At 50.2% G+C, this 13,894-nt stretch overlaps 1 protein-coding gene across 12 annotated transcripts in view; it reads right to left on the reverse strand.

Annotated features, from left to right (window-relative positions):
- Nucleotides 1-4,572: 4,572 nt before the first annotated feature.
- VOPP1 (VOPP1 WW domain binding protein) overlaps nt 4,573-13,894 on the reverse strand; it is a 101,785-nt gene continuing 92,463 nt past the window's right edge. For 10 of the 12 annotated variants that reach the window (XM_034964133.4, XM_034964137.3, XM_063605711.1 and 7 more), the window contains one exon: nt 4,573-7,011. In XM_034964133.4, coding sequence (XP_034820024.2) covers nt 6,821-7,011 — 191 coding nt within the window. In that variant the 3' untranslated portion in view covers nt 4,573-6,820. The remainder of the gene's footprint in view (nt 7,012-13,894) is intronic. The other 2 variants (XM_034964136.3, XM_063605712.1) reach the window with 1 other exon arrangement.

Raw genomic sequence — 13,894 nt, forward strand, 5'->3', positions numbered from 1 at the left:
GCCCTCATGAAAGGGATTAGTGGCCCCAGAGAGAGACCCCCTCACCCCTTCTGCCAAGTGACTGTGCAGCAAGAAGACAGCCATCTATGAACCATGAAGCAGACACTCACCAGACACCGAACCTACTGCATTCCTGACCTTGGACTTCCGAACAGCCTCCAGAACTCTAAGAAATAAATTTCCTTTGTTTATAAACCACCCAGCCTATGGTATTTTGTTATAGCAGCCTGAACACATTGTGACAAGAATTCAAACTAGTAAGGATCACTTTAGCTGAGAAATGCTTGGACGATTGGGTAGAAAGGCTGGCGTAGTGCAAGTCAGGAGAAAACTTTAGAGTCAAAATGGAGGGACTCCTCTCCCCTCCTACAGAGTGACAGAAAGGAGAGAAGAGTTCTGCTTTATGACAAAGCATTTTAAATAGCACACAGATCCTCTAGAAAAGGATGCAGAGCCACAATGTGGGCAGAGGCTCGGGGACTGAGGGGGAAACCAGAAGCTGAGTTTCTTTCCTCTAGTGCCAGAGAAATTTTCCAAGATGGGATTGGGATTGTGGTGAATGACCTTGGATTGAGATCCAGGGGCTGTGGGAAAGCCATAGGAGCCCCAGACTATGAACATCTTATTTTTTTTATTTAATTTTTTAAAAAAGAGATGGGATGTCACTATGTTGCCCAGGCTGGTGTCAAACTCTTGGGTTCAAGTGATCCTCCTGCCTCAGCCTCCCCAAGTGCTGAGATTACAAGTGTGAGCCACTGTGCCTGGCCCAACTATAAACATTTTAATTGATAAATTAGAAAATGTTCAAAACACTTAAAATTGGGTAGTGATGCCAACAGCCCACCTCACCCATGCCAGGAGCCTTACCATGTAAAGGAGTGGTCCCAGCCTTTTTGGCACCAGGGACTGGTTTTGTAGAAGACAATTTTTCCACGGACCAGGGGGTGGTGGGGATGATTTCAGAATGAAACTTCCACCTCAGATCATCAGGCATTAGATTCTCATAAGGAGCATACAACCTAGACCTCTCTGCTGCACAGTTCACAATAGGGCTCACATTCCTATGGGAATCTAATGCCACTGCTGATCAGACAGGAGACAGAGCTCAGGTGGTAACGCTCGCTTGCCACTCACCACCTGCTGTACGACCCAGTTCCTAACAGGCCACAGACCAGTACCGGTCTGCAGCCTGAGGGTTGGGAACCCCTGATGTAAAGCACCCCCTTTGTGAGAAAACAAGCTCTGGGCCATTAATTCCTGCAGCCAGCTGCTCTGTGCACATGGGGTGAGGGGCAGGAGGGAGTCAGGCAGGAGACCTCTGGTCCCTGGCACAGCTACTCTCACAACGGCCATCAGTCAATCTCCCTGGTCCCTACCACGGCCCCTCTGCTCTCTGTACCTGCCGGCCTCAATGCGGAGCCTCTCTGAGAAACAGCTCCTCCCTCGCCAGCCACCTTCTGTGTACAGTTCAACTTCTATCTCCTCAGATCTCCTTCCCCATCAGTCAACCCACCTCCCTTCTCCTATTTCGAAAATTACTCAACATTTTTGTTCTTGCACTTTTTGGCCTGTTACAGATTTTTTGAAGTTCAATGACATTTGGGAAGGACAGACAAAAGTCAGCATTCAGTTTGCATCTCAAGTCATGACATTTGCCTTGTAAATGACGTCTGCTTCCATTTTACTGGAGGAAGCTGGCCAGGTGGGGTCTCCTTTCCCATAGGTGGCTGTGATGTCAGGTGAGCTGCTCAGCCTCTTCTGGCTTACTTTCTGTTCACATGACGAGGGTCGTGAATGAGATTAGTATCCATCAAACCTGTTCCTGTAATATAACCCCTTCTATCAGGTAAAACTGATGGCAGGATTCCAGTATATAAAACAAGCTAAACTGCTTTTTTCTTTTTCAGAATACGTACTGAAGTGCTGAAGAGTAACTAAAACATTTTTTAACAGGAGAAAAGGCCCTGGCTGGGGGCAGTGGCTCACGCCTGTAATCCCAGAACTTTGGGAGGCCGAGGCGGGCGGATCACGAGGTCAAGAGATCAAGACCATCCTGGCTAACGTAGTGAAACTCATCTCTACTAAAAATACAAAAATTAGCTGAGTGTGGTGGCATGTGCCTGTAGTCCCAGCTAGTCAGGAGGCTGAGGCAGGAGAATCCCTTGAACCCGGGAGGAGGAGGTGGAAGTGAGCTGAGATTGCACCACTGCACTCCAGCCTGGCGACAGAGCAAGACTTCGTCTCAGAAAAAAAAAAAAAAAGAAAGAAAGAAAAGAGAGGCCCTGAGGAGGAGAAGAGAACATGATGGGGCCTTTGGAGCCCACAGCTCCCCTCTTCCCCTCTAAGTGGCCCATGGTGGCAGTGCTGGCTGCCCCAAGAGAAGGTAGGCAAATTGCAGAGGCACCAAGGAGCTTCCAAGGAAAGGCTGAGGCCTGGCCCTTCCCAGCGGAGGTGCAACGGTCTGGAAACTCATGAGATGGATCAACAGTCATGGTTACTGGTGGCAGACACACCTCGGAGGGACCTGAAGCTTTGTCTGGATGAGCGACTGGATTGCAACTATGGGATGGGCTAGAGGATGGGCCCAGCAGGTGGCCCAGGATGGAACCCCTCTGGAAGTGCCTGGGCGGGGCCGCGTCAGCTGCAGCTGCAGGTAAGCATGCATGGGACCCCACAGGAGTGGCTGTCAATGACACCAATGTGGAGATAGGTCTTTGGCCTAAGGGAGGAGTGAAGCCCCAGAGTACCACGGGACAGGAGGGAAGATAATGTTTTCCTGCAAAAATGGGCAGGTCAGATCTCAGTGTTCGAAGGATTTGACTAGAACTGTGCTTAGGATAAATGAAAAGGGAGAGGCAGGTCACAGTATTTGAGGATAAACTAATTTTTACCTTATTCTGGGATCAAAGTGACTATCAAAGCTTTAAAATACAGTATATAAAGTATCAGAAAAGGTACACTAGTTTTTTCTTTTAAAGTACACTAGTTTTTATAGTATAAATAGTTGTAGAATCTAGGTAGTGGGTTTATGAGTGTTCACGGTAATTTTTTTTCAGCTTTTCTGTATGCTTTAAATGTTTCAGGACAAAATGCCTAGAAGTGGTAAAATAACATTTTATTTTGTAGTCGAGCATTTGAGGAACCCCTGGACAATTGTCGGGAAGCCTTCGGGTTAATGAAGCATGAAAACTATTGGGCCTCTCCTGAGCCCTTTGAGCTCGAAAATCTCTAACTTCCTAGGAGGCTCCTCAGGCTCAGCCCAGGCCTGAAGCTGATGTATTTGAGAAGCTGGTGTTTTAGATGACTGTCATCTAAAACCTCAAAGCCTCAAAAGCTGTTTACATCAGTGGGGTTGCACCTGTACTCTGAGTTAGTTTTATCACAAAAATGGGTCATCTGCAGCTGCCTTTTAAAGGTGAAAACAGATGCAAAATATATTAAAAAAATCAAACAGACTTTCAAAAACCACACACAGTGCCAAGTAGTCAGTGGATTTGTCGGCGCCCTTCCTGAGAACAGCACTTTGATAAAAGGCCCAGCTGCAAGGGTGCAGAATAACAGAGTTGGGAGCACTGCTGCCCTTTCTTTGTTCTGCCTTTCAGGGCAGCTGTCCTCAAATATGGGGTGGGCAGAAGTGGTGTGCTTACTGCCAGCACTGCCTGCTACAAGGAAAAGAACTGTATGGCCTACTAATTTGGGGGAGTGCTGGATTAAACAGCATTAAGATGCTTCTCAGACTGTTCAATATACTTGTGTGCACTGCCAGTCTCCCAGGGATGGACACAATTGTGATTCCCAAATGCTCTACAGACTTTTAGGGGAGGGACCATGCTCTAGGACCCATGCTTTAAGAAGGCAAAAATAAACCAAGCACTGTGGCTCGTGCCTGTAATCCCACGGCTTTGGGAAGTGGGAGGATCGCTTGAGCCTAGAGGTTTGAGGCTGCAGTGAGCTATGATTGAACCACTGCATGCCAGGCTGGGTGACAGAACAAGACCCTGTCTCTAAAAAACAAAAAGGAAGCAAAATAGAAAATGCTTCTTTGCAAACATTATGTCAATTAGTGATACATCTAAAATACATCTTGAGAGGCTGGGGTAGGAGAATTGCTTGAGGCCAGTGGTTTGAGACCAGCCTGGGAAACGCAGTGAGACCCCATCTCTAAAACATAAAATAAAATAAAAAATAAATAATTAAAATGCAGTTTAACTGTAGCAGCTACACCTTTCAGCAGCATCTGTGAGAGAAGTGTTATTTCTGACCAAGCAGAGCTGTGTTTTAAAATGAAGGCTCCCCCACCTGTGAAAAACAGCCCTAGCTCAAGGTTAACTTACAGTATCAACAGTACATTACTTCAGCGATGCTTCTGTCTTCCTACCCACTGGGGACAATTGTCTCCATAGCTTGTATCTTACATTCTCAAATAACATCTAGTTTCTGGTTCCCCTGAGACCAGGTGCATCCTCCACCCACCTCACCCCACTGAACCAAGGATCTGCTGTACACCCTTCCTCATTAGAAACTTCATCTCCACCCTCTTTCCCACTTCCCCAACAAAACAATCAAAGCACATGCCCAAATTTATTTTTATTTTGCACACATAGGAAACAGGATCCTATCAAAAGAGAACAAAAAAGAGAAATGAGCCAATTGTTGCAGAGGAAAAGCATGCACAGATCTGCTTCAAGTTTACTCTGAACCACGGACGCTCCGGGAATTCTACACACCAGGAGCCGTCTCACTCCAGGAAGTGGGCACAACCCACCATCCACACAATGGAAACAAGAATGGCCAGGAAATGTCACCGAAGTGGGACTTCCATATGCAGGATCAGCGTTCACAGTAGCACAATTCTAACCAAGTTCAAGGGAAAACAAAATCTGTCTCACACAAACATGGGAATACAAAATTGTGGAGCCCTAGCCATCACTGTCTCTTAACATAATTTGCTATCAAAAAGACAAATGAAATTTAGTCACAGACCTTTGGGTGCCTATTCAGCTGCACCCGATTCCAGGGGCAGCTTAGTGTGCTTTTTCATTACAAAAAATAAAGGGAGAAACCGACATTAAAAATGCAAAACAAATGACCTGGAGGAAGAGGAGTGTTTGGACCCACGCAGTTGTCTTGGTTGTAAACATTGAACATTGTGCTTTGTTGTCTCATTTAGATGGAGGCCTGCAGCATGGGAGGTACCATGCTGGCAGTCAGCAGTCACACCAGGGTGGTCAGAGACACTGGTGGCAGCATCTGTGCTTGCAACTGCATTCCCAGGGTGTCTGTTTTGTTCCCAAGTGTCTCCCACAAAATTCCCCAGGAGGTTCTCCGATTAAATGTCCTCAGAGTGAAAAGCATGGACACCAAATCACTCCGTATCCACTTCCAGAAGATGTCTTGATGCTCCAGTTCAATGAGTAACAATTTCTCAAGAGGCTCTGATTAGTTCATTAAAAAATAAGCACCCCCACCTCATTCCCCGTGATACAGCACATCTAGTAATCTAGGCGCCTCAGCTAAGCTGCGTAGCTCTTAGCACACAGGACAGGTCAGCATTCACACATCAACACTATATGCGGCAGAACTAGCTCCCCGCTAGCCGTCAACTACTCAGGAGACTACCTGTGAGATCCTGGGGTGAGCTGTGATTCCTATCCAGGAATGTGCATTTCCAACCACTTCTTCTTTATTCTAATTATGACAACATGGTCAGTGCAGTTGAGTCAGTACTTCTCCTGTCTTTTCCCAGCAAGCTCCTCCTCCTTGGAGCCCAGCACACACCCGCTTAGACCCAACACAACCTCAGAGAGAGACGCCTCAGCTGGTCTCTCTCCCTGGAAGAGTCCATGTGACTTCCCAGCCAGATGTGCCCCGTTTTGAAAGCACCCTTCAGAACCCACCACTGGAGCTGCCTGAGGGAAGGAGACCCCCGGGCCTGAGAATGCCCTGGAGAGGCAGTGATGTCCAGGGAAGACACACGCCCAGTCTGATTTCAAAGGGCAGGACGCTCTACATGCACTTCCATAAACACACCAAAAAAACGGGTAACAGTCCTTTCTCCAAATCAGACCAAGAGCTCACAAAATGCAATGTCTCAGTTTGGGGCACGAAGTGATTTCCCATGAATTTAAATAAATTTGCTTAGTGGACGTCAGATCACTGTCAGGCCTCCAAGGCAAGCCTGATTCTAGGCCCCATCCTGCGGTGAGAGCTGCACGCGCTACCCTTCCCTGGCGGTGCAGGAGAAGTCTATCTTTAGGATATGAACAGAGACAGAAACATGACAAGGGGCTTGCTCTCTCCTGAATGTCTCTCCAACAGCTTCTGGAAGAGGAAGGCTGACGAGAGGACAGGCTGGAGCAGATGACCTGCTGGGCTCAGCTCAGTCGACTGCTGCTTCATCGGCTGAGCCGCCCGGCATGGGGCTTCCTATTAATACCCGGGCAGAAGGATGCTTGCCTGGGATGCTCGGCCTGGCCCCTCTACATGCCACCTGCACCTCCAGCACTGCCTTCTTCCTCTCAGTCTCTCTCCTGTAGATCTGGTCACGCCACCGTAAGGACGTCAGCCCTCGGGGACTGTCACCACACTACCATCTGAGAGCACAGACTGCGTCAGAAACAGAAGCAACAGAGGAGACCAAGTGTGAGTTCATATATTGTACTCCATGGAAAGCCTGAAAGAGAGCTGTGCTTGCTGTGAGGATATCAGAGGAACTGCCCTTAGCAGCCCACGAGACCGTTCCTGGAAGTGAACATCAACGAAGACAGAAAGGCCAGGGAAAGGCCCTCTCCTGTCTCTCCTCTTGCACGTGGGCACCCCACTACTTGGCCTTCACTACCTGTTCGTACGGGGGCGGAGGCGTGTTGCAGTAGGCTGGAGGGGGCGGGCAGGCCACACTCCCCTGGGGTGAGTTGGGTGGGACCTGGAAAGCCATTGCCATGGAATTCCCGACAGGGTTCATCCCCGGTCCTCCTGGGTCGGTGTAATAGGGCGGCCCCGGCTGCTGGGCTCCTGAAAGACAGACGAACATAGGTGAGCACAGAAGGGAAAGCCCCATCACACCCCAAGTATGTGCAGGCTGCAGGGCCAGCAGACCACGCCCCGTCATTCACTCAGCGACAGTGTATGAAGGACCCAACATGCCCGGTGAGGGGGCACCTGGGCTGTGGTGACAAGCAACACAATAGGCAGGTCCCTGCCCTCTCGGGGCTTTGATTCTACTGGACTACATTCCACGTTACCAGTTCACACATTAGGGTGGAGGAAACTGGGCCACAGTAAGGTGAGGCCGTCTGCGGTGAACTATCGGAAGAGCTGCAAAGACCACCCAGGCTTCGTGACTCAGCCTGGCATTATCGCAGGAGCTCCACAACCCCTCTGGGCACGCCATTGGCTGGTGACCATTTCTGAAGTAAGGTCTCCATTCTACCTGCCGGGCTAGCATGCCCTCAGGGCGGGAGTTACTCACAGGCAGGGAGGCCATGCACCTGGGCACACATAGCCAGGCTGCAGCTGATCCTGACGCTCCATGGGTCAGGAGCGGAGCCGCAGGCTGACTCCCTAGTGACAAGCTGAGGAGCAGGGCATGGGGGCACCACGGAAGGTGACAGGAGGGTACAGGCTGGACACCCAACCCCAAATCTAGCCCTCTCTCTGAGGTGCTGTTTTCAGTGTGCTTACTGTGATCATGCAGATTAACACTATAGAATTATGCATATGTAAATAAAGAATCAGACAAAACCGTGAAAGTGCTGGGTGTTCCCTGGGTATAGCTGATTTTGTGACACGACTCAGGTGCTTTTGAAATGAGGCTTCCTTTAGCTCAGGGAGACACTCAAGTGTCAAAGAAGCTGCCCCTGTGTGAATATTGTGTAGGGTTTTTTTTCTTTTTTTGCAATTCTCCCCGACACAGTGTGATATAGTTCTGACTCTAGAAACATGCCCATCAAGGTACACAAGATGTCCCAAAGCCCACATAAGTCAGACCATGGGAATCTGCACATGTGCGGAAGGAGAGCATGTAGAACAGAAGCACAGGCCAGGCCTGCACTGTCTCTCACTGAGCGCTCTCAACTGCCAGGAGGGCACTCGGCACAGATGCCACCTGTGTGAGAGGCTGCCTCGCCCTGCACCTGTGCCGTCCCACAGACGCCACCTGAGTGAGATGCCGTGTGGTCCCACAGATGCCACCTGCGCTGCTCTGATGCATCTCACCCGCTGCCTTGGGTGTGTTCTATTTAGAAGTCGACTTACTGCCATTACCATGAGTTTCACAAGGGCAGAGATTATGTTTTATTTAGATCTGGATCCTGCTATATGTTATACAATTAAAAAACCAAGAATTTTTAAAAAGAGGGCATTGCAACAGTCTAAGCAAGACATTATGAAGGCTTCTGAATATTAGAGAAAAAATGGAGAAGAGAGAATGAGGCACTGAGGGTTGTCGGCAATGACTGGCCTGGGATTGACTCGATGGGGAGCGCACAGCGTGGGAGACAAGGGCTGAGAAGAAAAGGCCCTAGGTTCTGGTCTCAATAAGGGCCCCCCAACAGGCAGGGCAATACAGGAGAACAGGGGCTCTGCAAGAATTAGCGCCTTACCAAGGTCACACTACTGCTACAGCAGCACCAGGACAAGGGCGGGGCAGATGAAAAAGTCCCTGCTGGACTGGAGAGGGCGGAGGCAGCTCTGGAGCTGGAGCCTCCTGTGGGAAGGTGGTGGTGGAAACATGGGCATGTCCAGGAGAAGGCTGCAGGAAGGAGCAGCACTGAGGCCAGGAGAGGAGCATGAAGTGTCTAAGGCTGATGAGAAGGACGCATAGGCAATGGGAAGATGCGGCAGGAGGTGGTGCGCCAGGAGCCAGGGCAGCAAGGGGTGGGAGAATTTTCAGGAAGAAGTGATGTTCTCTCCCCAGTGAAGAGAGATCGAAATAAGCACGGCTGTAGCCTTGGGGTTCCCGTGCTCTTTCTCTACAGTTTCACACCATGGTAGACACAGGTCCCTGCTGCAGTAGGGAGAAACAGTCCAGGGTGGGGGTGAAGACTGTAGGAGGGGACGGGTGGCAGTTGGAAGGCACGCAGGGCAAGAGAAGGTGCCTTTGTAAGGATGGAAACGCTTGCGCATATGGGCAGGGGTAGGGACAGACACAGGACAGAGAGAACTTTCAGGGAGAACACAGCTCGGTGAGGGTAAGGGCCTCTGGTAAAGCACTTGGGGCCTACTAGCTGGGAGCTGGTGCACAGGAAGGCACCCGAGACAGTGGGCCGAGTGGGCAGAGCCATGTGGGGTGTGGCCCTGAAAAGCACAGCAAGGGACTTGGCCACCACAGGTTTGGTGGAGCGGTGGGTGAACATGGCCGGCAGCCTCCACTGCCGGGCGAAGCAGGTCGAGGTGATTCATTTGCTGACAGGGATGTGGGAAACGGCAACAGGAGAACTGACCAAAAGCCTCAAGGACGAAGGGAGCAGTGCGTTACAGTCACAGATGGGAGCCAAAATAGTGACAAGGAGCGACAGGCCCACTGGTGCAGGATCCGGTGTGGTGGGGACAATCTGCACAGAGGTGATAGCCAGGAGCAAGGGGACTCCACCACCCCTCCCTTCCCTACACAGGGTGTGCCCTGGGAGGAGCCCTTCAGTTCTGGTTTGTGGTTGATGGTTGGGTTAAAGAAAACACACAAAACATTCTAGGAAGAGGCTGGGGTTGCAGGAGGACTTTCTCCACAAGATGGGGTAGAAAGGGTAAGGAGAGGTGAGTAAAACCATGGCTGCCCCTCACGTCACCAGTGTTCATCAGGCCAGCCTGTGCCGTGTGTGCACGGTGGGGAATGGCATGGGATGGGGATTGGGTGGGAGAACAGAGGCTCTGCCAGAGTGAGTGCCTCACCAAGGTCACGCTACCGCTAGAGCAGCACCAGGACTTGAACCCAGTAGTGAACCAGAAAGTCAGACTCTCCCTATGATGACAGGCGTCTCTTGAAACAGGATGGTGAAGTGGGGGAAGAAGTTCAGGCAAGGGTGGGATGGGAGAGCCACAGGAGACTGGGGGCATCACGGGCCCGTGTGGAGCGCCGTCTAAGAATTAAAGGCCACCACAGCCAGCCTCCCAGCCGGGCTGCACTCACACCCTTGGCATGTCATCTGTCTCTGGACAATGCTGGAGTCATTTTACTCTGAACGTCATCATCTCCTCCTCAGTGGGAGTCTTGGCATGGTTTGAAAGGGAACTCCAGGCTCAGCAAAGACTGGGAGGACACGCTGTGATGTTAACTGACAATCACCCCTTCTCAGTGAGCTGGCCCAGCCCCATGGGTGCCAGGGGGATGGTCAGGCAGCCTGTATTCTTAGCAGGACCTGCCACCTCTCTAGCCCAGCTGACTGGCCAGTGGCGTGTCGGGGGGTTGGGGGAGGGCTGGGCCAATCTTTCCTGGGGATGCAAAAGAGTCCGGCAGGCCGCAGAGGGAGGGGTGGAAATGCAGGGAGAAGGAGAGGCGGCTGACAGAGTATGTGGCCCAGGAGGGACAGAGGCCAGGGGCCCAGGGGCCTGACTCCTGACAGCGTTCCAGTTACACCAGGATCCCCACACCATTTTAGTCAGCCCCTCCCAACCCAGGGCACGTGGGTCTCTGGTCTCACCTCTCCTCCTCTCCAGCCACGCCCTGGCTTCCCTGCTCTGTCCCCTCTGGCCCAGCTGCTCCTGCAGCCATGGGCAGGAGCCTCAACACAGGGCACCAGGGGCAGAGCTCGTTCCTGCCACCCAAGCTGTGGCAGGCTTGGCCCTACATTCCTCCCCACCAATCACTCATGGGACGGTGAGCTCTCCAGAGGGACAGGGCCTGCTATGATGGGCTCCTGCCCACTTCAGAGCCTTGTGTCTCACCGCCTGCCCTATTCTCCATCTCCAGCAGTAACCACACTGCCTGGATCCGGTCTGCCCTCTCTGGGCCCTCACTAGATAACATATCCCAGGCTTTCACCATGCAAACCGTGTCTCCTGGAATGCCTGTGACCACCTCATGCCAGGCACCTCCTAGACTCTGGTCTGGCTAATTGCCATGTATCTTTCAGTCTCAGCTCAGAATCACCAGGCAGCCCCCTCTTGCTGCCTGTCACTGCCTTCCCAGCTGAGCAGGCACCCCTGTCCTCTGGTACCCAGAACAAGGCACGTCCGTGAGTATGCAGCAGTTGCCTAGTATGGTATGATTTTCTGAGCCTTCTGAACACGAGGACAGAGCATCACTCACCCTGGTTCCCTGAGAGCCCAGAACGGCACCTTGCATGTGGCAGACGTTCCATAAATACACGGGAGGAGTGACTGAAGGGGGGACGAGTGGTGACTTGGATCTGGACTTTGGTGCTGCCAGATTGTGCTGGGTGTGCATGGGTTTCCTGAGACACACCTGTTTCTGATATGACAGGAGTGACTGGCTGCCCCACTCAGCAAGCCTGTGCCAAGGCCGTGGCTCCTGTCGAGCGGAGGATCCCAACCCCCTGCTGCAGGTGAGGGAGGTGCGGGAGTGTGGTCTTTGTAGAAGAGAGGCAGCCAGGCTATGTTTGCAATGTGGCCACTCACGCTGCAGAACCAGAAACACCAGCACCTGCATCCAGTCTAATCAGTATCTTTGTGTTCATAGACACAGTGATGGATCCTGCCAGGAACTGGTGGGACGGGATTGAAATATTTGAACATGGAGATGGAGAGGTATTTGGAATATAAAAGAGAACGGATAGAAAATGAATAAACTGTGTACTTGTCAAGAACATGAACCCTTAGGTTAAAAAATTGGTGACCACACTGGAGAGGCTACAGTTGAGGTTAAAGGGCAGCAGGGCCGGATGCTGGAGCCTCATGTGAGTAGCTGAGGGACCCTGGCCAGGTGGAGGCAGCGCGGCCGGGGAAGCAGCACGCAGAGGCTGCGCCCACCCAGACAGCTGCTCAGCTTCTGCTCATTTGGCTACAACTCCTCACAGGACGCTGGCCATGCTTACCATTCAGGCTCCCACAAAGAAGAGCAACCGAGAGAAGGTGGACCCAGTTCTCACAGAGGCAGAGACTCATTTAGGAAAGAGAAAGCAAGGACACTTCATTCTCTGCATGAAGCCTGCGGACAGAAGACCAGCAGGGCCTGGAATGTGCCCACAGACTTCAGAGAGATCACGGCAAAGACATTCCCACAAACCACAGATGATTCTATGGCACATGGCTCTGGAATCAAAAGCACCTAAAAGTCATAACCTCAACTCCTTAATCACAAATAATCACAAAGAGAACAAAAATGTGAGTGTCCCAAATGAAGCCCTGTGACTAAAGAGCAAAATTACAAAATGAGATTATTACCAGGAGCAAATACAGAATGAAGTCAGGAAAAAAAAGCCCAAGGGAGCTGCAGCTTGAAGCAGTGACTCTAGCCAAAAAAGGGGGCTTTGCATGTGCACAGAGAATAAAGAAGATTAAGAAATAAAACAAATAGCAAAAGAAACTACCTTAAATGGTATTCTCTCCCAAGGAGAATGGTTTGCAAACTGAAAGGGAGAGACAAAAAAATGGGTGAGGGAAAATGAAAGACCAAGATAAATGAGAACTGACCGGATGTTGGGGAGAGCATTCAGATTGCCTGCCTCCAACCAAGTACCTCTCAGTGCAGGAAGCATGGAATAGAACCAGGACCTCAGGGTCCCATGACATGCTAAGTGCATTTTCCTCAGATTCATGTATCTCACATACAGCCTGTCATTCTAGCCATCGAGGAATGCTATGAGATACACACTATTTCAATTTTACAGATTCAAAAGCGGAAGTCCAAATAAATTACACAATGTGCTCAAGGGACTCTCCTTCCAGTGGACACTGTTGCATCTGTGAGGACCCAGGCGGACCTCTCTCAGCCAGGAAGGAGAGCTGGAGGGGGAAGAGCTGAGGGGGGCAGCAGGGGCCCATGGAAGGAGCCTGGCCCGAGGATGCTGCTGAGCCATGCAGTTAAACCATGGCCCTTCCTCTGTGTGACTTTCTATCGTAAGAGACAATTCTTTCTTATTTTTGAAGCTGGCTGAATTGAGGTATGTGTTACTTGTAGCCAAAAGCCTTGAACTACCTCTTCCAGAGAACATTTTCTTTTTTTTTTTTTATTATTATACTTTAAGTTTTAGGGTACATGTGCACAATGTGCAGGTTAGTTACATATGTATACGTGTGCCATGCTGGTGTGCTGCACCCATTAACTCGTCATTTAGCGTTAGGTATATCTCCTAATGCTATCCCTCCCCCCTCCCCCCACCCCACAACAGTCCCCAGAATGTGATGTTCCCCTTCCTGTGTCCATGTGTTCCAGAGAACATTTTCACAAACAACAGAGGTGTTGCCAGCTCAGTACTGGCATTTCTGTGTCCTCTGAGCTTTCTAGTTTGGTTTGGTTTGAGGTTGTATCTGTTCATTTTGCTAAACTGTCTCAACTCTTAAAAATATTTCTGAGCTCATTCTCCAGGATTTTTAGGTAAGTACTGATGATAAACTGTTTACAAACAGTAATAGTTTTGTTTCTCCTTCCTGATGGTTGAATATTTTCATTTTAGCCAGAAATTTGAGCAATATTAAATATTATTAAATATCAGTTATGATACTAAGCAATCCAATTTTCATGGGAATTATTTTATAGTTTCACCAAATGTGATGTTAGCAAAGAATCTAAAGTGCATACTCAACAATTATTTATGCAACATCTCCCGTTCAAAAGGCATAGCTGATAACATGGAGCACACAGTGGAAGGCTTGAGCCTGGAACCCAGGAATTTACATTAGGTCTTTATTACATTAATAAAAGGCCTTACATGGCTAGTTTTGAGAGAGTTTTGATAAGGAATATATATCAAATTGTGCTGACAGCCTCTTCAGCACCTAC

This window comes from Pan paniscus, chromosome 6, assembly GCF_029289425.2.
Source record: "Pan paniscus chromosome 6, NHGRI_mPanPan1-v2.0_pri, whole genome shotgun sequence".
Lineage (NCBI taxonomy): Eukaryota > Metazoa > Chordata > Mammalia > Primates > Hominidae > Pan > Pan paniscus.